General features: G+C 35.9%; 1 protein-coding gene across 1 annotated transcript; it reads right to left on the reverse strand.

Moving 5' to 3' along the window:
• Positions 1-588: 588 nt before the first annotated feature.
• On the reverse strand, positions 589-25,586 carry LOC124967045 (nuclear factor of activated T-cells 5-like). Its single transcript, XM_047528993.1, has 5 exons — positions 25,564-25,586; positions 15,108-15,298; positions 13,078-13,250; positions 924-1,058; positions 589-647 (listed from the first exon to the last, which is right to left on the reverse strand). The coding sequence occupies exons 2-5, from the start codon at positions 15,116-15,118 to the stop codon at positions 589-591; spliced, it is 378 nt and encodes a 125-aa protein (XP_047384949.1). The 5' UTR covers positions 15,119-15,298; positions 25,564-25,586.
• Between the last annotated feature and the right edge of the window lie 159 nt (positions 25,587-25,745).

The raw sequence follows: 25,745 nt of genomic DNA on the forward strand, positions 1-25,745 counted from the left end.
TTTTTCCTCATTATTTAGAGAGCAATGCATGGAAAGGTCCTACAAATACAGATTATATCCCCCTCAAAGGCTCTTTTTAAAAAGAATTTTTTTAGTTGTAGATGCATGCAATACTTTTATTTACTTTTACATGGTGCTGAGGATGGAACCCACTGCCTCAAATGTGCTAGGCAAGTGCTCTATCATTGAGCCCCTTGAAGACTCTTTAATGTAAGTGTGATGATAAGAGGACTGTGTTCAAATTTAAGAAAGTAACTTTAACAAATACAAAGCACCTGGAACATAAACAGGCACTCAATAAATATTAGTTTCCCTGTGATTTTACTATATTGTAGGGTAAGATAATCCAAATCCTTAGAGAAAATAAATACCAGGAAAGAAATGCTTTATTTATTAACAATGGCAACCTTTGCTAATGCTCTTAAATTTTGATTAGAGAGAACTGGTCATGTCTGGCATCAGAGGAATGATTCCATTTCAGTTAAGGAAACTCAATCCCACACAATGATGAAATGTAATCTGTGGGTTAGAAATTTTTTTAAGAACAAAACTGAACTGCTCAGAGTAGAACTTATAAAAAGGCTTAAATCATACCTGATGAAACAATTCCATGTCAATTTCAGCTTCTGATTTCCAAGAGTTTTCATCTGAATGAAAAAAATAACAACAGTGACTTACTATATTTTTTGTAAATATTTTTCTTGTTGTAGATGGATATACCTTTATATTATTTATTTATATTTTAATGTGATGCTAAGAATCAATCCCAAAGCCTTATACATGCTAGTCAAGCGCTCTACCACTAAGTTACAACCCCAGCCTTAAATTTCTGAACAATTCTTTTACTCTGTGGCTAAGACTGTACCTTTAAAACAAAGGGAAAAAAATCTAATAATCTATGAACTAATAATATGCCTACTTACCAGAAATATTTTCTTGGAAAATAACTTTAGTGCCTTTCAGAAAGTTCTTGCCAATTAAAAACACTTCTTCCTCTCCTTTCACTGAACAGCTATGCAAGCTTTTTTTTAAGATCTCTGGCACTCCTGCTGGTTGAGCTGTGGGTACACATAAACATTCCATGAAAAGAACCAACAACACAACACTTACTTCTTACCTAAAATCAACATGCAATTATATATTGAGTTCTCCGAGTTTTCTTTGTTCACCCTGAATTTAATGTTCTTTACAACTTACAGAAGACAGAGAAAAAAAATTCAGAAAAGATCACATTAATTTCTAACAACCTTTGGAAGATATTATAGAGCTAGATAAGTGCCTAAGATGAGGTTTTATTTATTACATGTCATCTTTGCTTTTTTATTACATGAGTGGTAAGTTTGAAAATATAAACCTGTTCATGTTTTTGTCTTCATAATATTTTTAAAAAATTATAAGCTTGTCCTACAGTTGTAACCTTTCAAATGTCACCATTACATCCTAGAATCTCTGAGGCAAAAAGAGGTGTGTGGGTGGTTCTGAGAGTATATTTAAATATCTAGACCCAGGACCCAGAGACCCCAAACCAAAAGAAAACCTAAAAATAGACTGAACCACTTTCAGAACAACCCATTCTACCAGGATAGGTCTCTGAACCAGGAACCAGGTTAAAAAGTAAGATGCACTTGTTTTTAATTAGAAGGACAAAATAACCACTACTAAATTTAACAAAGGCAAGTACTGAGGAGCCAGAGATAATGAGAAAATTGCAATTAGCCTATCAACTTCTTTAAAAAAAAAATTTTTTTTAAGTTGCAGATGGATATAATACCTTTATTTTACTTATTTATTTTTATGCAGTGCTGAGGATTGAACCCAGTGCCTCACAAGTGCTAGGCAAGTGCTCTACCACTGAGCTACAATCCCAGCCTGCCTATCAACTTCTTTAGGATAGAATTTCTTTAAGAAAATGTGAGAAGTTGATAAGGGAAAATATGCAATTAAGCAGAGGTAAACAAAAGGATTTCTCTAAGCTTTTCATACTGTGACATGCAGTATAAATATCCAAAGAGTACCCTTACTGACACCCATAAGGACTAGTTGTCCAACCAATATATACAAATAAGTTTCAAGTACTCAAGAAAGTTCAAGTTTATAAGAACCTGATTTGAAACCTTCACTCTGTCACAGATTACATTATTTGTTGTTTTAGCAAATCTTTACAACATATGCATTGCAAAGGCAAATAAATATTGCTTGTCTAACTCATCTATTTATAAATTAATGAGACTTTTCACTAAACTCTGGAGAAATTAACTTCAGTTCTTTAAAGATATTTACATGCTTTATTAATAGTTAATTTTATTTTTTATAAAAACATAATGTGCAAAGTTATATTATTGTACTATCGCACTCCCTGCCCGCAGAGAGACACGACACCTGGTTCTTTTCAGCCCTTTTATTGCGCGCACCCCCATCCTCTCAGTTCTTTCTTTGTTCTCCTTCTTTGAGGAACTTACACTCCAATATATACAGTACCGTAACCAATCAGCCTTTTAGCACGAGGGGAGAGCATGCACAGATACAGGCAGCAAAGGCAGGCATACAGTGGACCTGCACTGTCCATCAGGGGGCTCAGCCAATCCCTGGAACTTCCTCAAAATAATGTCAGTTGTTTATGCAAAAGTTAACTGCTCTGGCTCACTGCCAGGCGCCATCTTAGCCTTGCCACACCTAGGGCCAGGGGTCCGGCCGAAACCCCGACATTGTACAAATGTTTACTGTTCCTTCTATCCCAGGTCCTTCTTTGTGGAAAGGCTATAATTCTTGCCCCACTCACATCAAGCTTAGTCATATGACTTGTTTCGATAACTGAAGTAATATGCCAAATCCAAGCAAAAGCTTTAAGAGTCATCACATAGTTCCACAATCTCTGCTTTTGTAAACCACCAGAGAATTTCTGGTGGTTTTGTTACTGCAGCATTATTTAGCCTCTACTTAATGTACAATTATCTTATCTTTGTTACATATTCAAACGACAAAATGACATTTCAGTGATGTCAAGGAATTGGGATTGTGTATATGTGTTTCACACACTATCTGAAATCCATAGGATTAATGTATAAACAGAATGAAATGGGTTAATAGTGTTATCCTGGCAATTCTATAGCCTATCAAACAAAAAATTAAAAAAACAATTTGTTTAAAAAAGTAACTTTGCAGAGTAACATGAGAAGACTATTTGTTTTTTAAAAGACATTAAAGAAAACTATGGTAAGTATAATTTTGATTAGAAAACAAAATATTGTATTAAAAAATAAAATACAAAGTCTACAACATTTCCTCCATTTTCAAATATTATGTGGAAATCCCACAGATGACGATAACTTTTTTCCTATTTCATGTTTTCCTTTTATGTATTAAAGATGGCCAAATCAGGCCCTGAAAATTTAGAATATATTTATCTTAGTCTACATATTTGTATTTACATTACAGAAAGCACCAGTCTGCTACTGCTGAAAATAATGAAACTTTTAATTTTTGACCTTTCAAAAGATCCTTTCAAGTTTAATGGTTACCTAACAAGGCAGACTCCATACTAAACAGAATTAAGGTCAGGATTCTTTAAGTATTAACTGTTTTATTTTTATCTCTAACTAATTGGTAAGCTGACTTTGCCCCTACTTTGGTCCTGGAGATTGAACCTAGGATCCTGTACACACTACACATGCTCTACTGTGTAAGCTGACTCTTAAAAGTGATCACACTGCTTGAAAATTATTGCATATCAAAAAAGCAGTCATCTTATGGATAAAGAAACTGTGGCATATATATACAATGGAATATTACTCAGCCATAAAGAATGATAAAATTATGGCATTTGCAAGCAAATGGATGAAATTGGAGAATATCATGCTAAGTGAGATAAGCCAATCTCAAAAAACCAAAGGAAGAATGATCTCGCTGATAAGTGGATGATGATACATAATGGGGCGTGGGAGGGGTTAGTTTTAGGGTTAGAGTGAGGGTTAGGGAGGGGGGCAAGAATGGGGGAAGGAAGGACTGTATAGAGGGAAAAGAGGGATGGGAGGGGTGGGGGGAAGGGGAAAAAAATAACAGAATGAATCAACCAACATCACCCTATGTAAACGTATGATTACACAAATGGTATGCCTTTACTCTATGTACAAACAGAGAAAGAACATGTATCCCATTTGTTCACAATAAAAAAAAATAAAAAAAAAACTTAACTGCCCACAAAAAAAAAAAAGCAGTCATCTTTCCAGAATTATAAAAACAATGTGCCTTTAGATTCTGTTCAGACAGCAGTGTTAGAAAATAAAGCTGAAAAATTAATGAATAACTGGAAACTGAAAAATAACTAGATGAGAATTTCAACCTGTCAAGAGAATTCATAAAGGTCTGTAATAATACCTGTGAAAATTACATATTTAGCAAAAAAAAAAAAAATTAAAGGCCTATATCTGACCAAATAAATTACGAATTATGCCTGAAATTTTAAGAAAGAGATATTGTAGTTAATATTAATATTATTCTTTTCCCAAAATGATGGGACAGAAACAAGAGAAAAGAAAATTGTTAAATTCAGAGTCAGATTTAATTTAATAAGCATTATAAGATAAAATCTAATCTACAATAAAGTTATAATTAACTTTTCTTACTAAAATTACTTACTGTAGGAGGGTAGATATGAAAATTGATTTTTTTTTTTTTGTGGTGCTGGGGACTGAACCCAGGGCTTTGTGCATGTAAGGCAAGCAATCTACCAACTGAGCTATATCCCCAGCCCAAAAATTGATATTCTTTAATTGATGTAACAAATACAAAGTAATACAAACTTATAAAGTAATATAAACTTACAGACCAAAACAAAAAACATACATAATTATGTTGTCTGCAGAACTCTAAAGATATTATTAAGAAAATCCATATAGAAGGACACAAAGGTCATTTCCCCAACTCCTTCAAGTAGTAAGGATTTAACCCAGGGCCTCTCACATGCTTGGCAAGTTCTGTATCATTGAGCTATATACCCAGTCCTCCAAGGTCACTGTTAAACTAATATAAAACAGAAATTTGGGGTGTGTGTGGGAGGGTGTACTAGAAATTGAACCCACTAGAAATTTTACCACTGACCACATCCCCAGTCCTTTTTAATTCTGAGATGGGGTCTCACTAAGTTGCTGAAAATCTTGCTAAATTTCTGAAGTTAGCCTCAAACTTGCAATCTTCCTAACCTCAGCCTCCCAACTGCACAGGATTCCAGGCATGCACCACCCAGCTTCAAAGCTGGAATATTTTGTAAGGTCACAATGCATAGCACAAATCCTGGCATTTGTCCTTCTTCCCATTCAAAGTCTCTAGATGTAATACACGTATTTTCCTCTCCTCCCTTCTATCTTCATCACCTTGAGTCACTTTCTTTTTTTCCTCTCGTGTCCCTGTCCTTCTGTCTCCCATTCCAATTCCAATCTTTCTTAGTAACCTATTTCCTTTTAACCTCTCATTCTATTCCAACTGCTCAAACCTGCCAAAAAAAAAAAAAAAAGGTTATGTTCATGGAAATAAACATGTCAGAAATATAATGAAACAAATATTTTTAGTTTTTAAATAAAAAGATTATATATTAGAGTATTTTGTACCACTATATTTCTTCCTCTTCCCCCATATGCACCCCACCCACACTGCCTAAATTCAAACACCAAGCTTCCTAAAGTGGTCAGGATAAAATTCAATTTTTTTGCTCAATACACAATTGTCTTTATGAAAGACAGCTTGCCTCACTCTCTAACCTTAAATCTTTCAACTTTTTCATGTGTATCTTTTTGTTCCAATCTTTTTTAATTCCTCAAAAAAAAAAAAAATCACACCCTTTTGTGAAGTATATTTATATGAGGATCTATCCGTACAGAACGACCTTCTTCTAAATCCCATTTTGCCAGGCTTACTTCCATTTGTCCTTCAGGACTTGGCATAAGTTTTAACATTTCTGAATAGTTTTGAACTAGATGCTCTTCTCTTTCCAATATTCCTACTCATGTATCTACTGCAAATATACATCTTTATTTAATTCTGTAACACAATTTAAAGTTTACCTGTTTTTTTGCCCCTAGCCTGCCAGACTCTTAAGTTCCTTAAATTATCATTTCTTTATTTCTAAGTTCCATGCATTGTAATTATCGGTTACATCAACTATGAAACCAAACCAAATGTTGGGGCTCACAACTCTAACCCCAAATTCTTGGGAGCCTGAGGCATGAGGACTGAGGTCAATATGGACAATATTCCAAGACTGCTTAAAAAAAAAAAAAAAAAGTTAACTATGAAGTTTTCCAAAAACAAACATGCCTAAGACTCACCTTAGGAGATTCTGATTATCAAGTTTTTTTTTTTTTTAATCTACCACAGATGATTCTAGGAGTGAAAACCACTGGATTTAATTGTATTGAATAAGTGACTGACTGAATGAGGAAGATGGCACAGTTTTGTTATTAAAACATGGTCGGGCTTGGTAGAACACATCTATAATCTCAGTAGCTCAGAAGGCTGAGGCAGGAGGATCGTACGTTCAAGATTAGTCTCAGCAATTTAGAAAAGTCCTAAGCAACTTAGCGAGACCCTGTCCCTAAATAAAATATAAAAAGGGTTGGGAGGGTTGAGGCTGTAGCTCAGTGGCAGAGTGCTCGCCTGGTATATGTAAGGCACTGGGTTTGAATCTTAGCACCACATAAAAATAAACAAGGAAGATAAAGGCATTCTGTCTATCTACAACCACACACACATACACACACCAAAAAAAAAAAAAAGAAGAAAAAACAAAAAACAAAAAGGGCTGGGGATGAGGTTCAGTGGTTAAGTGCCCCTTCAATCCCTGGTATAAAAATAGAAGTGTTTCTCTAAATAAATTAAAGCCTCCAATATATGCAACCATTAAAAGCAAGCACTGGGCACAGTGCTGCATACCTGTAATCTCAGCTATTTGGGAGGCTGAGGCAGGAGGACCACAAAGTTCAAGGCCATCCTGGGCAACTTAGACTCTCAAAATAAAAAGAGCTGGGATATAGCTCAGTGGTAGGGCACTCCTAAGTTAAATCCCCAGTACTACAAAAAACAAAAAACAAAAAAAAAGCAAGCTCAACAAATAATTTCTCTGCCAAAATTTGCTGAAAGATTCCATGAAAATGAAAAGTTTTAGTAATATCATATTTTGTTTTTAAAAATAGGTCAAGGAAGGTGAAAAAAAATGATCAGGTTGAAACAAAGAACTCACTTTCCTTCAATATTTTCAGAAAAAATGATGTTAAACAGGGAGAAGAATGGAGAAATGTTTCTAAAAAAATTGTCTTCTGTGCATCATAAGACAGATATTCAGAGAAATGTTAAACAAGAAACTGTCTACTATATGACCCAGCAATTGTACTTCTAGATATCTATACAAAAGAACTGATAACATCCCTATACAAAACTATATTATATGTATGTGTTCACAGCAGCATTATTCACAACACCCAACAGGTAGAAATGGTCCACATGTCCATCAATAGATGAACAGTTAAACAAAATGTGGTACATATCCAAAAAATACTGTATCAACCAGTCATAAAAAGGAATGACGTGCATATTATATAATACACAAAAACCTTAAAAATATGCTACATTTAAAAAGTCAAACACAAAGACCATATATTGTATGATTCCTTTATCAAATGTACAAAATAGGCGAATCCATGGAGACGAAGAGTAGATTAGTTGTTGCCAATGATAGGAATGGAGAGTGACTGCTAATGGGTAAAGGATTTCTTTCTGATGTAGTAACAAAAATGTTCTAAACTATTTAAAGATGATGGCTGCAAAACTTTGCGAATATGCTAAAAACCATGTAACTAAAAGGCTGAATTCTAAAAGGCTGAATTTTAGGATATATGAATTACATTTTCATTAATGCTGTTATAAAATAAACTGTCATTTATGGGACATAAACATGAATCTGACTGGGTCTAAATTTGAAACAACCAATTAAATGCCTACATGCCAATATCCTACTGATAAATTATATGATATGAAAGTATATCCCTTCTTATGTTACAATAAATCAATACAAAATCATTTCTATATTCTATGGTGGACAATACAAAATCATTTCTATATTCTATGGTGGTTACCGGCTCTAAACAACAGAAAAATGAAATTTACATCTCCTTCATCTGCCATGACCCACCCTGAATAGATTTGTTCCCTCTTTTATTACACAAAAAGTAAACTAAAGAAATGAAAAGTTGTGCTCCATTTGTATACAATGAATTGAAATGCATTCTGTTGTCATGTATAACTAATTAGAATAAAATTTTAAAAGTGAAATGAATAACTTCTATTAACATCACAGAGTTGTTATCAGGATCAATGGAAGAGGCAAGAATATTATTAGTGAGAAACTCTGTGAGAGCAATACTCACTAGAGAAGAGACATAACTTATCTACTGGGGAATGAGAAGCAGGGCTTGCACATTATCAGTTTAGCCTTCTTCCCTCCCCTCTTCTGCATTGGCCTATCTGCACAAAGCCTCCAAATGTATATTGAAGACTGCTTTGGGCTAGGTGGTAAGAAGCAACTGTGGAAGGTTGCTTTGACTGGGTATATTGTTCTACCTAATTCCAGACCAACGAAGCCAGTCCACTTTTCTTTTGAGTGGTACTAGGGACAGAGCCCAGGGCTTTGTGTGTACTAGGCAAGCACTCTACCACTAAGCTGCATCCCAGCCCTCCAAGGGTTTTATCAGTAATAAAGCTAGTATTTTCATCTCAATTTCTCTAAATGTTCAGGAGGACCAACCACAAACAACATTTTACACAAAATGATAGATTCAAAACTCTAATCATTAATCCACTAAAAAGAATGTGTAGATCCAGAAGCTTACACTTTTGCCTAAATGGTTAAACCTAACTGGCACTTACAGAAGGTACTTTTATTGGGGGTACCAGGGATTAAATTCAGGGGCACTCAATGACTGAGCCATATCCTCAGCCCAATTTTGTATTTTATTTAGAAACAGTGTCTCACTGAGTTGCTTAGTGCCTCGCCTTGCTGAGGCTGGCTTTGAACTCTTGATCCTCATGTTTCAGCCTCCTGAGCCGTTGGGATTACTGTTGTGCGCCCCTGTGCCTAGCTTAGAAGTTACTATTACAAGTAATGCTTTAAGGAAAAAAATAATTTTACTTGAAATCTGTTTTAAGTAGTAACAATAAGAAACAGAAAAACTATTATGAAAACATATTTGTAAATTAATTCCTCTAGCACTTACTCTTCTAAAGAAAGCACAGACACATATCTCTGCAAACCTCGTCCTCTCTCCCTCTCCCATCATTCCTTCCCTTTTTCTTTTCTTTTTTTTTGCTACTGAGGATTGAACCCAGGGGTGTTTTACCACACAGTAACATCCCCAGTCCTTTTTATTTTGAGGTGGGTTCTCACTAAGTTGCTGAGTCTTGCTAAATTGCCCAGTCTATTCTTGAACTTGTGATCCTCATGCCTCAGCCTCCTGAGTAGCTGGGATTAAAGGCATGCAACACAGTGGCTGGCTTCTCTCTCTCTCTATCTTTTGTTCCTTTCTATTTATTTTAAAATATTTCACTGTCGCATTGACTAAACAGATAGCCAAGTATTGCTTCTCATGTTTCCAGGCCCCTTTCCCTACTGTGATCCAATTTTAATTAAGTGCTCAAATTTCTTGACAACTTTTTTCTTTGACACATGTATACAATATGCGATGATCAAATAAGAAAAATGACATTTCTATTTCCTCAATCATTCCTGGGTTGGAAATTTTGGGGCTTTTCTAGTTATTTTGAAATTTCTTTTCTGTAAAATACAAAGGTACTGTCAATGCTTTATGTAATCCAGTTTCTCTGGATCACCTTACAGATGGCAAGGTAAGTGCCAAAGAATCAATTAATGGAATAAAAATACATGTCCTACAACTCCATGATGAATGGCATCTACAAAATAAGTGGAAGCTGGGAGCGGTGGCACATGCCTATAATCCCAGCAGTTTGGGAGGCTGAGACAGGAGGATCAAGAGTTCAAAACTAGACTCAGAAACAGCAAGGCACTAAGCAACTCGGTAAGACCCTGTCTCTAAATAAAATACAAAATAGGGTTGGGAATGTAGCTCAGTAGTTGAGTGCCCCTGAGTTCAATCCTCAGTAACCACCCCCTCAAAAAAAAACAAAGGAAAAGGAAAAATCAACATAGGTATTCAGTAAAATGTAAATCAAGTTTCTAAATTCATAAAAATTTAAATTACAGAGTATGAATTGCCAAGGTAAAGAAAATAGTTCTTTAGATAACAATTTCAGGCTGTAACCACAGTTTTAACACCCAGAAGCCATGGCTAGGATGAAGTGGATTACTCAAACTTGGTTTCATCACTGCAATTTAAGTGACTGTTGTGGCAATAAAGCTATAACACAGTGGCTGAAAGCAGAGACTTTCAATCATGGCCTTACTATTTAATAGCTATGTAAGTGAAGAATATAAGGTGAAAATGATGGCTAAATGATACACTATTTATTAAACAGTAAACAAAATCTCAGGCACATAACCAAACTTCAAAATACAGTCGTTTTTATTATTAGGTCTATATGCCTTCCATTGTATGCTGCTGATTCCATGGGCTACCATATCTACCCCAGAAACAGGGTAATGCACTCATTTGCAATGTGGACACATATTATCACTAAGGTTGATAATTAAATGATAATTAGATATGGAAATTTCCAAAAATTATGTTTTCTACTTCTTTTGTATTTTTTACCATATTTAGCTAGGCATATTCATTATTTATCAATACTTTAATAGGATATAGGAGAGGAAGAAATTAATGAACAAAGTAATGAAGGAATAAGCATACAATTAAATAATCTGGCAACCATTTCCCAGTACTTTATAAAGCAGTATGATCTGAACCATCTAGTACCACCTGGCTCTGACCGCAGAGTGGCTATGGTCATGTTTGAAGTACTGAATTAGGTAAAAGAAGAACTGCATTTGTTCCATTAAAAGTGGAACTCTATCTTAATAATACTCAAGTTAGGGCATATCAAGAATTATAGAAAATATAAGCCAGGTGAGGTGGCACATGCCTGTAATCCCAGCAGTGTGAAAGGGTAAGGCAGGAGGATTGAGAGTTCAAAGCCAGCCTCAGTAAAAGTGAGGTGCTAAGCAACTCAGTGAGACCCTGTCTCTAAATAAAATACAAAATAGGGCCAGGGATGTGGCTCAGTGGTGAAGTCCCCCTTAGTTCAATTCTCAGGACCCTCCTCCACTAAAAAAAAAAAAAAAAAAAAAAGGAATTATAGGAAATACTGAAGTTAAGTACCTCACTAGAAAAGCTTTAAAACTCAGTAAACCACATATATTTATTCTGTCCCTGATTGTAACAGAATGGATATGAAATCTACAAACTTTAAAATACAGCCTATTTTAAAGTAACTATCACCTACAAAACACCTTAAGGAAAGAGCTGTATGAAAACAAAATTTATATAATTATGAGAAATAGAAAACTCAAATTGAGCTCTCCTGGGATGAAAAAGATAGATATCGCTAGTATATTCTTTCTAAAATTAGGGTGTTTGCTAAGCTGAAGTATAGGTATAATAACTTCTGATAGGAATTAAAAGAAAGGGAAAATATGACTCACAAAGGATAACTGTAACTGTCCAAAGGGTAGTAAGGTCCTAATACCCACAGAAAATTCTTTTTTGCTCCCCAACCACACCCTAAGCTGTGGATTAAACCCAGGGCCTTGCCCTTGCTAGGCAAGCATTCTACCAGTAAAGTATATCCCCAGCGCTTTGAATTTTATTTTGAGACAGGGTTTGGCTAAGTTGCCCAGCCTGGCCTCATACTTGCAATCCTCCTGTCTCAGCCTCCAGAGTAGCTGGGATTACTGCCCTATGCCACTGTGCTCTCCTGAAATCAAATATTATAAAAAAGCAATGCTAAACCAAGTGCAGTGGCACACACCTGTAATCTCAGCAACTCGGGAGACTAAGGCAGAAGGAACACAAGTTCAAGGTCAGCCTCAGCAATGCAGTGAGACCCTGTCTCAAAACAAAAATATTAAAGGACTGTGGATTTGCCTCAATGGTAAAGTGCCCCTAGTACCAAAAAACAAGCAAGCAAGCAATGCCAAAGAAAACATCCAAAATGAAAATTTTCTTAAATGGTATATATAGGAGAAATTTCCCTCTTTATTACTTATAATACTCATTAGAGAGAAATGACAACTATATATGACACATAAAACAACATAACTGAATTTAAACACACACACCTGCACATATACATATCACCTTTCTATGCCAAGGTTAGAGAGCCCATTTACAACTTTCCAACACTATGCTATAATAATATAATTTGTAATTAGAAATTTAAAAAAAAAATTTTTTTTAGTTGTTGACGAACCTTTATTTTATTCACTTATTCATATGCAGTATTGAGGATCGAACCCAGTGCTTCACATGTGCTAGGCAAATGCTCTATCACTGAGCCATGACCCCAGTCCTGTAATTAGAACTTCTGACATGCTACTATTTACAACATTTTGTACATTTTACTCTTATGTTCTAGCACAAAAGAGAGTTAGGACCACTGTAATTTATAATAAAGTGAAGATACTTGGAAAATCCTTTGGTTTTGCTAGCTACTTCTGGTAATCTATTCAAATTACTTTTAAAATCAGTATATGATAATAACAGGAAACTTCAAATGGCATTTTGAATTTTATTTCAATTACTTATCTTTAGTTTAATCTAGAAAATTTGAGTATAACTGTTATTTTTCTAAAACACAGGATCTTACTATGTTGCCCATGCTGGCTATAAAATCTTGGGCTCAAGTGATCATCCTTCCTTAGCCTCCCAGGTAGCTGGGAAGCTGGGACTGCACATACTGCTACTGAGCCTGACTCTTGACTACAGCTTTTAAAATATTTCAAATTTTACATGACCACAAGCTGGAGTGTGTGAAACATCTAAAATTCAGAGATGTCTGTAAGATTAAAAGAAAATCTATAAGCTCTCCATATATTTAACAGTTCCATAGTTTCTTACTTACTACACAAAATCGGAGAAGAGGGTGTTTGCAATGTCAAAGTGGAGCCATCTTTCCTTGTGATATTAACTCGAAAAACCAATCTGGCACGAGTGCTTTTTTTCTTGGAACCAGCAATTCCTATTCTGGCTTCAACATCAGCATTCCTCAACTTCAAAATTCCTACACAGTCCACCCTAACATAGAAAAAAACATATTACTTGACATTTTGTTGTAATATATAGTACAACATTCTTAAACAAGTTTCTTTTTTTAAAAAAGTGTTAATCCATAAATTCTCTGAACACGTAATACAGTTCCAAACTCAAAAAGTACAGAAGTATAAATTCTAAACATTCATAGTTCCTATCTTGTCAATATTTTGTTTATAATCTGGAAAAAATAGTAGAGATAAAAACTGCTATTTTAAAATCTGAACTGAAGTAATGGCTTTTAAGAGACATATTTTTTAAAGTTTTTTATGATTCTGTGTTCCCTATTTCCTTGCAATGAATGTTTTCTTTTTTCTTTTTGGCGGTGCTAGGGATCAAAGCCAGGGCCTTGCACATGCTCAACCCTTGCTCTACCTCTGAGCTGCTTCTCCAGCCTATTTTTATAATCAGTAACACTCTTCCTTTTCTCCTTTACTATACACATTTACTTTTATAACTTTCAATAGTTATGAGTCAAAAAAGAAAATCTTAATATTTCTCAATAACTAACTTTTCATCTATCTATTCAAAGCAGCTTTCAAAAGGAAACTGAGCTGGGGTTGTGGCTCAGTGGTAGAGTGCTTACTAGCACATGTGAAGCACTGGGTTCAATCCTTAGCACCACAGTTGTAGATGTTGTCCATCTACAACTAAAAAAAAAAAGGAAACTGAAAATCAAGTAGAGAAAAATCTTTAACACCTATCTTATATAGGTTGGCCCCAAACCAATATATTTGCTACTGGTCTGATTCAATTTTAGGACTAAGGGTCTTTTACAAAAGGCTTAGGAAAAAAATAAAAATACAAATCATTAACCCTTCAAATATTTTTCAGGCAGTGAAAATGTGTAAGACAAAAAATACATGATCTCAGGATTTAATTTTTTTAAATAAAGGAAATTAAAAATAGAAAATGAATTTATGAACCCAGGAGCATTCTACATCTGAGCTACATCCCCAGGCCTTTTTTAAGTTTTATTTTGAGACATGTGTGAGACCAGCAATATGCTTTTCACATCAAAATGGGTCAAGACAACGCATGGTTTATGTTGAACCGTTTCTAAAGCAAACAGAGAATTTAGGAAAGCAAATCAAATTGTAATTTTAATTTTCAATGTTAACACTATAAATCTTAATAAGTAAATTTCTGTAATTTTCCAAAAACCCGGTATTCCACTTGGTTTTCATTTTCTTGGCTTTCACCACAGCAATTTCTTAGTAAACAGCAAGAGTTAAATTTAACTCATTACCATTCTGTAGTAATTTTTAAATTTGTATTATGCTTTGAATATGAAGTGTCTTCTAAAAGCTCATGTTAATGCAGCAATATTCACAGGTGATATGATTAGAGAACTATAACCTAATCAGTCCATCCTAGTTTGAAAGGGCTGACTGCAACAAAATTGTAGGCCGGCGGGGTATGGCTGGAGGAAGTGGGTCATCTGGGAGGTGTCCTGAAAGGGTGCACTCTCCATGTGTTCCCTAGCTCACACGTGTACTCGTGGGTACTCTTTTTCTGTTTCCTGATCCCACCATGAGTTAAGCAGTTTTCCTGTGCTGGGCCCTTTCCCCATGGCATGCTGCCTCAGAGCAATGCAATTCCCTTGGGTTTAGAGCAATGGTCAGCCATTGCTGAAACTCTGAGCCCCAAATAAACTTTCTCTCCTCTAAATTGTTCTTGTTGAATATCTGGGACATAGCAACACAAAAGCTAACTAAAGCAATTCATATTATTTAAATTATTTTAATAAAATACTTGAAATCTTCTCTTATAAACTAGAAACTAAAATTTTTTCCTATCACAAAAGTGTAACATATAATGAAAACATTCTTAAGTACTTACGCCAGTGTCATGTTGTTGCTAGGATCCAGGCCAACTTCTATAACAGTGGTGCCTTCAATGTCCACTTCTTTGCAGGGAGTTGTATTTCGTCCAGTTACCCTGCAGGCCTGATAAAATCCATGTGGTTTCACTCGACCAGAGTCATTGCCCACAAACACCTGCAACACTACTGGTTCATTATGGCCTTCCAGCTGGAACCAGATAACATGTAGCAGAAACACTAATTAACATTTCAAGTAAGTTAATCATAAAATGTAACATTTAATACCAAATTCTGTATTTGTAACTGGATTACATTAAAGAAATAATATAAATCCTCAAGAAAAATAATTTTATAATGGAGAGTTGGCTAAGTTTCTGCAGAAAACCGTAGTTTTAATTCACAATAACATTTTAATTAAAAATTTTAGATGGTAGATGATCTAAATTATTATTGTTAACTTATTTGTACCAGCAGATGAGAATGAACACACACTCCTTTAGATGGCATGTAGTTACTCAGGACATATCACCATCATTCATAGAAAACTGTATTGTGGGGCTGCGGTTGTAGCTCAGTGGTACAGCTCTTGCCTAACATGTGTGAGGCACTGGGTTCAATCCTTAGTACCACACTAAAACAAATAAATAAAATAATTATGTCCATCTACAAATTTAAAAACTTTTAAAAAACTGTATTGTGTAAGTGGCATCATTTTCATTATCAAATCAGAGTATTTATACTAAATTTTTACTAAAACCATTTGAGTAAAAAGTGTTTCAAGTGCAGCTGTGTGAATAATATGGAATGAAGCTCATTTTCAAAGATGAGGTGTGTATACACACACACACACACACACACACACACACACACACACACCCCATCATGAAATTCTGGGACAATACACATTCAGAAAAACTAGCTAGCTCAGTCAGAATTGAGGGATCAATATAGGTCACAAGAAAAAAGCTTATATAATTTATATACTTAACAATAAATATTTAAAATAATTTGAGAACAGATGTTTCCAATCTCAATTCTTGATAAAAGGCTTTTAGTTAAACACTAAAGCTGCTGGATGCAGTGTCTTATGACCAGTGGCTCAAAAGGCTGAGACAGGAGAGTTGAGTTCAAAGCCAGTGTCAGCAACTTAGCAAAGCTCTAAGCAACTCAGTGATACCCTGTCTCTAAATAAAATACAAAATAGGTCTGGGGATGTGGCTCAGGTTGGGTGCCTCTGGCTTTAATCGCCAGTACAAAAAAGAAAAATTACCACACTAAAGCTGGATTAAGAGCACTGAAAAATCACAAAGTAATTTGTACTACTGTAAGAGTTGCTCAGGCCAAAGGACATGAGAAAGTTAAATGATAGGAGAGGGTTAACTAAAAAAGTCAGAAAACGGCCCAGAAAACATAATGTAACCCCCACCTGTATTTTGTTGTAGTTTTGTGACTAAAACAGATAAGGAACTGAGCTCCGGAGCTAATCCTGTGTAAACATCACCAAATTGCTAGTAAATCAGGAGCTAACCTTGAATAAACATCACCAAATTGCTGGTAAAACCATAAATTTGCCCACCCAAGAAAACTGCTTGTTTGCTTGCTGTTATAAAAAGACCGCTGTACTTTGACTCGGGGCTCTCTGCCTCTGTCCTGCTGTAAGGACATGTAGTGGGACCCAGCATGCTTGGACAATAAACCCTGTGGGTGTTGCATGAGAAGGTCTCTTGGAGTCTTCCTTAGCGGGCGGTGGGTGCCGCGACCCTAACATTTGGAAGTCCCACCGAGATTTCCCTACTGCCCTGGTCGTCTCCAACAGGCTCTGCTCGGGGTAAGTAAGGCGCCTATATTCTGTTCAGGTTCTGGCATTGCTGTGACTGTCGAATGTAAGGCGTGAGCCTTCCCTGACCGTGGTGGATAGACGTATCCTGGAACCACAAGTCACAACCCTGGGGGACGCCCCAGAGGTGGGAGGACTCCAGGGACGCCTGGATGTCTCTTTTTCAGTAGGTTCTGAAACCGTGACTTTGTTGCCAGAGAAATCAGAATCAGTAAGACCGGTGCACCATTTGAATTGTTTGTTAACGTCTTTTTGGGGTCGTTTTGTGTCAGTGTCTGTTTTTCTTTGTCTCTTTTTGTATTCGATCTCTTCCGTTATTGTTCCTAGTAAGATGGGTCAAACAACTTCAACTCCTTTATCTTTAACCCTTGCTCATTGGTCAGAGGTCCGCAGCTGTGCCCAGAATCTCTCTCTTGTTGTTACAAAAGGCAAATGGCAGACCTTTTGCTCCGCTGAGTGGCCATCCTTCGGAGTCGAATGACCTCCTGAAGGGTCTTTCCATTTGGTCCTGATCAGAAGAGTAAAAGATATTGTCTTCCAACCCGGCCATGATGGTCACCTGGACCAAAAACCCTACATCATAGTTTGGCAGGACCTTTGTGAGACTCCTCCATGGTGGGTAAGACCATTCCTGCCCCCAGATTTAACTCCAAAACCGGCTCCGGCAACTGTGTTCCCTCTACAGTCTGACAATTGGAAATTGTTTGTTTTTGTTGACAAAATACCAACTAGCCAATTTTGATTTAGCGCGCTATATGTCTGTCTGTGTATTGTACCGTACGGTCTTTACTCTTGTCTCATATTAAATTCTTCATTGTGTTAATCCGATCTTAGGCTTAGGGATACTCATTGCAGGGTACTTTACAGTCCTTCTCCTTGTTCCTGAGAGATTTGTTTACTCCAATCCCCCTAGGCAGAGAGCTCAGCAGCTCCATTCCTCAAAAGTAGTGAGAAATGATGTTTTGTGATCTTCTGCATTCAAACCTAACCTGATTTCTCAACCAGGAAGAAAAAGGGTTAAAAAGTCCTAGGTGATCCCCCCTCTCCCCTGCCTGGCCTTGCCAAAGGCTGCATTGGAATGTAAACTACAGCGGTCTCAGCGGGAAGGGGGGGGGTAACCTGAAGAAAAGAAAAAAAAAAGGTGTCTGGTTTAAACTTCTGGGCTGCTACACAGAACTAACTCATTCTCTAGGATTCTTGTTTTGTTTTGTTTTTCTCTAATGCTGTATTTTTGAGCTCATAATTTTGATCCTGCATACCTAGGTTAATGATTTTTTTTCTTTTTGATCAGTTCTATTTTTTATTCAACTAGAGTTTTTAAACATCTGTTACATTGCAATGGAGATAAAGTTACAAGGCCTTTGATTTTGTATTATTTGTATGTCGTACTAATGTCTTGTTTTGTCTGTATCAAAACTGAGCGCTCCTAAAATTAAAATTTAAAAATGGATCCAAATACTTTTATTCACGTGATTTAAAAGGGTTCGATTTAAATTGGGTAAACTAATAAAAGTAAGATGTCTTTGAAAATAACTCGCAAGTCTCTAGGTGGTCAAACTAATGGAATGTTGATGTTAAACAATGTCTAATATCAATTGTTTCTAGGACTTTTCTCCAACAGGAAAGAGACAGCAAATACTGTTCAGGACACTTGTCTAATATCTTGGTTTTTATAGAATAAGTGAATTAGAGTTAACATGTATGGGATTACTCAAATGTGTTTGTTGGTGACATCTGATTAATTTGCAAAGTTAAAATGCTAATTGTTAAATAACATCAAGTACTTTTAACTCCTTAAATTCCATGGAGTAACATACTTAAACATTATTGGTGGTTTCATAGGTTGGTAAATCAAAAAGTATTTAAAATCGCTTTGTGTCATTACTAAAAACAAGGTTATTAAGAGTTATGTCCTAACAGGTAAAACCCCAACCCAGAGAGTGAGCGTTTCATCTGCTCCCTTACCACTTCCCCCTGCTCCCCCTCCAGTTCTGCAAAGCTCCAAGGAGATCTTAGATTTGGATTTAGAGTTACCATCTCCCTCTCACTGTGTCTCAGTTAGAGTACCATAAACAACAAAGTATTTTATCTTGTTAAAGTAGAGTGATTTGTCTAAATTCAAAAATTTCATAAGTGTTGTTTCAGAATGTGGACAAAAAGGGGTCAACAGATAGGAAAGAGAAAATAAAAGGTTCTGGGTATGGAAATATATTTAATAAAAAGGAAAAGAAAATGTTTCTGGGTAAGAAAGAGCTTGTGTGATGGAATACATGAGGGTCTAAGTAAGTGCTAAGAAAGTCTGTGTAAGTAAAGGGCAAGTTTCAACAAGTTTGTGTGTAATTAAGTTGGTTGTATGTATATGAGACAGTTGAAGCTATTTAAGGTTTTTCCTAAGGTGAAATACTAATGTTCTGATATAAGCCAAAATGACTTGGTAAAATAACAAGGATTTCTTAGAAACACTAATTTACTCTTAACTTTGTGTCTATTAAGTTTTATTCTTTAAAACAATTAGTCTTAAAAATTGGGGTTTATACAATTATGGTTAAACAACTGTTAAGAGTATTGTACTATGTTACAGAGTCTAAATTTTTCTTTAAAAACTGAATTTAGTAAGATTAAAGTGTCAAGGTAATTGTGAAATGGTCACTCTTTGTATATTAAATGTATTCATATTTTCCAGGTATACAAGTTTTTAAAGCAGGAAATTTGTCAAGCTGCTATTCTCCAGAATAAACTTGTCTGTAATGGTAATTTTAAACTTAAAGAGTACATTTTATTGGGGATTTATTTCTATCATTTAATGTTCTATTATGGGACATATTATCAGTAAGGTATATGTAAAATTACTTATTTCACTGAGATAAAAATTTAAATGTAAATGTATATCTAAGAGTTAGTGACAGCCTGATTTGTTTAAAGGTTCATATCATAGAAGGTGAAAGCATTTTGCTACACAAAAGAAAAGTTAAAAGCTCTCTCAGCCTTTCTTTGATTGATTCCTGTTTTGGATATAATGTTAGACTGTGTTAATTAATGTTCATATGGACTCAGAAATCAATATATGTAAACTTCTTAAAATGACATTTAAGAAAGAGTGTAATGTGCAATAGCAAAAATGGGACAACAATGACTGAGATTGGGGTCTCTGACCTCATGACTGTAGCATGCCTGGTGCCTGGGAGTGTTCCTGTGAAGGAGCACAAGATGCCTAACTGCTGTGGCAGTAGCCTCCCTGGGGAGGCTCTGTATAGGAGTCCTATCAGCTCTTACATTGATCTCAGGCACACAGCTCCTGGGCAGAAAGAAATTGTTTTGCTAGATAACCAGTGTTTCATCAGTCCCCTTCTCTAGTTCCTGCCCACCTTACAGTAACTTTGGACAGTGGACTTATTTGAGAGCTACACAGAGTTCCTAACATTGCATTTTGCAGTTGTGGGAAAAAGTTGCATAGATGCTCTAGTCTCTGTAACTCTCCTGAAAACAAAGAATAATGCTTACATAGTCTTTAAAATAATAAGACATGTATAAAGATTGCTAACATAACTCTTTAGGTCTGCATTTCCATCAGAGAACAGAGCTCCATCTGATCTCAGCTTAATTTTCAAAATCTGTGTTTATAAACCTTTATTTTCTAATACTCCTTTGACCCACACTGAACTTGAAAATTTAGTCATGCTGGTCATGGCAAAAGAGGCAAAAATTAGCTTTAGGATTAGAACATTTTACTTAAGATTTGTGAAGAGTCCTGCCTTACCTGAGATAAGGCTCTGCCTCACCCTGCTACATGTTAGAATGGCTCCAAAGTAAGCCAGACTTTAACTCATTTAAAGTTGTGCTCAAAAGTTTGATGTTTGTTGTAAAGATTACTATGATCTCAAACAGGGTATATAATGTAGAACTCAGCCAAAATTTAAGATAACTATTATACAAGCTAAATATGTTTTTACTCTTGCTAATTTCATTTTGTAAAACTGTTGCCTGTTACTGTTTTGCAGAAGTAGCTGCTTCCAGAACATACAACCTAGGTAACTTGTGATAATAGGTCATCACCTTCAAAACAGATAGTATATGGTAGTACTTTAATAAAAGGGTAAATGACTGTAGAGTTATGGACATTAAAGTTAAAGCCCAGTACTCTTACTTTATGACTGGTGAGACTGGCTTCCTGGATGATTAAGATCAAACTTAGAAATTGGAATTAAATACAGAGGCCAAGAGAAAAAAAAAAAACAAAAAAAACAGTATCTTGCCTTCAAAGTCAGCCTGAACCCAGGAAATAAGAGGACTTCTCTAAGGAGCGCTGCAACTCTGGGTCACACAACCTCCTGATCAAGGAGATTGTTGAGACTAGAGGATAAAAATCACTCAGTGCATCTGCTGCAGAGGAGAGTCATGGAAAAAGGGAGACACCCCTAATACTTTCAAGGAAAGCCACCTCATCGAGAAGACCCTGCCTAACCAATGGCACTAATGGAGCTAAGAAACTGCTCTTAAGTTCTCTATGAGTGACCCCTGTGGAAACTCAGCTGACTCTTTAACAAGACAGGAACCAGGTCAATTTGACCAGCTTGATCTTAGACACCCAGCAAAACAATTAAAACCAAAATATAGCCATTCTTGGGCATTTAAAAGAAATAATAGTTAAATGTAACTTAAGATGTACACTTGTGTTAGTCCATTAGAATAAAGACTAGAAGCTACAAATGAAAGAGTCTTTTGCAAATGTGCCTGATAACTATCAAGGGAAACTGCCAGAGTCAGAAGATTTTAGTCAGTTTAAGGCCTATAGTCACAGGTAGGCTTAATCTATGTTTGCTCGTATGATTATCTAGCCCTAAGTAACAGAAATATAGAGATCTCTACTTAACACAGGCTATACCAATAAAGAGATATTGTACAAAAATCAGATGACATTAAGTAGCTTAACTATATTTTCTGGGGACATCAATGACATTAAGAGTTAAATATTATGTTTACATTCCTGATAACCTGGACGATGTTAAAGTCCCCAAATAAAAGCCTTGTTCCCTCCAGCCTTTGCTAGGCATTGTTATGGGAACAACTTCTCAGTTCTTCCACGCCCTGGTGAGGAATTATTGACTTCCGTCATCTTTATGATATTCATTGGCATGTTCCAGATTCCGCAACATTTATATTATATCAATCTCATTTCAGTACTCATGTCTTTTTGTTCTTCTCTCATAGAAGCACCCATCCCCAGATGCCTTTACAGCCTGCTCTTCCCCAACCAGACTTCTACCTTGGACCCCTCAGTTGACCTGATTTCTAAAAAGGGAACTCCAAACTGCTTGCCCCACGCTGCCCACTTCCAGCTGGAAGAAGCCAGATTGGTCATCGCCCATTTTCCCTACAGCAGTGAAGGAGTTCCTAGTATTAGAAGGGTAAATGAAGTCAGAATTGGGGACAGGCAGTTAGTATAGAAATATGGGATCAGGTCAAATTGAGGAAATGAAGGCCATGAAGGCCATCTGCCTCTGGAAGTTGGAGACTGCCCCTGGGAGAATAAAATGTTAAGGATCTCCTAAGCTCATTAATTACCAAATTTACCTGCCTTTAAAGACTGTAAGCAAGGAGGTCTATGTGCAGCCCTGGGAGAAGAATGTTGGTTTTATGCTAATCATTCTGGAGTAGTGAGGGAATCCATGGCAAAAGTCAGAGAAGGACTAACAAACAGAAAGAAAGAATGGGAAGCTAGTCAGAGCTGGTTTGAATCCTGGTTCAAATTTTCCCCTTAGTTAACTACTCTGGTGTCCGCTATAGTGGGATCCCTAATATTGTTGCTACTAGCTTTAACTATAGGACCCTGTATACTTAACAGAATCATAGGCTCTGTGCAAGAAAGGATAGGAGATGTCAAATTAATGGTAATTAGACAACAATACACAGCCCTGGGTGACTCAGACGGTCTCTAGGATTAGAGACCGACCAAGAGAAGGGGGAAATGTAAGAATTGCTCAGGCCAAAGGACATGAGAAAGTTAAATGATAGGAGAGGGTTAACTAAAAAAGTCAGAAAACGGCCCAGAAAACATAATGTAACCCCCACCTGCATTTTGTTGTAGTTTTGTGACTAAAACAGATAAGGAACTGAGCTCCGGAGCTAATCCTGTGTAAACATCACCAAATTGCTAGTAAATCAGGAGCTAACCTTGAATAAACATCACCAAATTGCTGGTAAAACCATAAATTTGCCCACCCAAGAAAACTGCTTGTTTGCTTGCTGTTATAAAAAGACCGCTGTACTTTGGCTCGGGGCTCTCTGCCTCTGTCCTGCTGTAAGGACATGTAGTGGGCCCCAGCATGCTTGGACAATAAACCCTGTGGGTGTTGCATGAGAAGGTCTCTTGGAGTCTTCCTTTGCGGGTGGTGGGTGCCGCGACCCTAACACTACATACACTAAAGTGCTTTAAAAAACTTGTATATCTTTTGTATCCCCGTAGAGTAGTATATTTGTGAAATTATTATCATATAATGAGGCAAATAGTTAAGCAAACAGCAAACTATTCAAATTGACAGCAATACCTAGACAAGTGCTAACACATAAAGGGATATAATATTTGTTAAATGAATAAATAAACTTTTTGTTCATAGATAACTGGACTAACAAAACATCTAACTAGGTAAGTACTTAGACAAACCATAACTTCAAAGTCAAGGCAAACAGGTTAAAACTATTGACCAAACTACCAAACTGTTTGGTCATACAAATATTTATGCAAAGAAAAATTCAAATTTCTCCGTTGCCTGTTACTTGCCCTTGGTTTGAGGACTAAGGATAAGTTAGGAAGGAAGGAAAAAGTGAAAACGATATTGTACATGTGACTATTAATCAACCTTATAAAATGGTCACAGGTAAGTTTCCTGATTCTGAGTTTCAACCATAATTTCTTTCAAGTATAAAATGAAAGGTAACCCAATTCTACTCTAATCTTGAAATAGGATTCACCTAACATGTTCACACAAATGGTATTTAATAAGACTCTACCATGTAACTAGCCAAAATTCCTCCTAGACAGTATTTTGGAAGGTGAAGGGACAATTTTGAAAACATCCCCCACCTCCCCCACCTATTTACTTTTTGTTTGTTTTATGTTCAAAGAGACTTTTGTCTTTTTCTTTTCTTTTCCTTTTTTGGCTGTACAAGGATTGAACCCAGGGGCACTTTACCACTGAGCGACTTCCACAGCAGTTTTTCTTTTTTTTTTTCAAAGAGTCTCACTCAAGCTTGTTATTCTCTTGTCTCAGCCTCCCAAGTCAATGGGATTACAGGCAGGCACCACAATGCCCCGTTAGAAATATTCTTTATATCAAGCTATCACAAGCAGGGTTTTACTTTGTACTTAAGTGTTTTGTGGGGAGACTGTAAATATCTTTATTATTCATCCAACACTCAATTTATTCACTTAATTGCACTTATACAGATCCATAGTTTATTTTATCAAGTATGCTATTATTTGTTAATATTTTAAAAATTCCTTTTTCCTTCAGAAATGTTCTATTTTGACAATTTTAGATTTACAGAAGATTTGTAACAGTAGTGAAAAGAATTCCTAGAAAACTTTCCCCAAACGTTACCATTTTTATCTCTTCTCCTCTCTTTGTAGATAAATATAGGTATATAAGAGTTTTTCTCTGAACCATTTCCAGGTTGCACACGATGCCTTTTCACACAATGCCTTTTTATTCCTAAATACTTACATTTTCTAAAAATGAGAAATTATATAACTAGAGTGTAATGATCAAAATAAGGAAATTAAATTATAAATACTACTCTACAAATCTTATTCAAAATTTGCCAGTTATTTCAACAATTTTCTTTGTAACCAAAATAAATCCAAGCTTGGGGAATTTCAAGATTTAAAAAAAAAAAAAAAAAAAAAAAAAAAGGTATTCCAAGCCAGGCAAGGTGCCACACACCTGTAATTTCAGCAGCTTGGGAGGCTGAGGCAGGAAGATAGTGAGTTCAAAGTCAGCCTCGACAAAAGCGAGGTGCTAAGCAACTCAAGGAGACCCTGCCTCTAAATAAAATGCAAAATAGGGCTAGGGCAGGGGCTCAGTGGTTGAGTGCCCCTGAGTCCAAACTCCAGTATTCCCCAAAAAAGATATTCCTGGTGCTGAAATTTAAACCTTTTTTTACTTTTAGTCAGTTCTGAAAATATTAATACTTAATTTATATCCTATTTCTCAAACTTATGTTACATATAGACCAACCCTTCTAGATTGAATAGTTTTGATTAATTCAGTCATCTCAAAAGATTTGTTTTCCAAGTCTTTAAAATATCCACTATACCTCTGCATTCACTTTAAAATTTCTGCTTAAATATGAAATTTGGAATGAATTTAAATCCAGTATAAATTTTAAGAGAACGATAATTCATGATTTGTAGATATTTTACGTTTGAGAACATAGTCTCATCTTTCATTTAGACTAACACTCAAATGGTATCAATGTGATATTTGGTTTACAGTCCAATTAGCCTTTTACTCTATTTTCAATTTTATTATAGCCAATAATTCTACTCTCCTGTTTTAGACAGCTTTGGCTGAGGTTAAAAATAAAAAATTGGTAAAACTGGAGAAAATTCTTCATACGTTACTAAATAAAATAAACACCTTTACTGTAGGAAAGCCTTGCTGCGTTCAATCTTTTACTGAGCCACGACTGCCCTCAGTCAGGTACCGAGCTCGGTGCTGGGTCTCAGGTTGTACAACTATCTTCAGCTCCTTTCCCTCACTTTTAACCGGATACTGTCCACACAACATAGGGCTCTTCTTTACTCCAGTTCCTTTTTGGT

The sequence above is a fragment of the Sciurus carolinensis genome, chromosome 16 (assembly GCF_902686445.1).
Source record: "Sciurus carolinensis chromosome 16, mSciCar1.2, whole genome shotgun sequence".
Taxonomy (NCBI): Eukaryota; Metazoa; Chordata; class Mammalia; order Rodentia; family Sciuridae; genus Sciurus; species Sciurus carolinensis.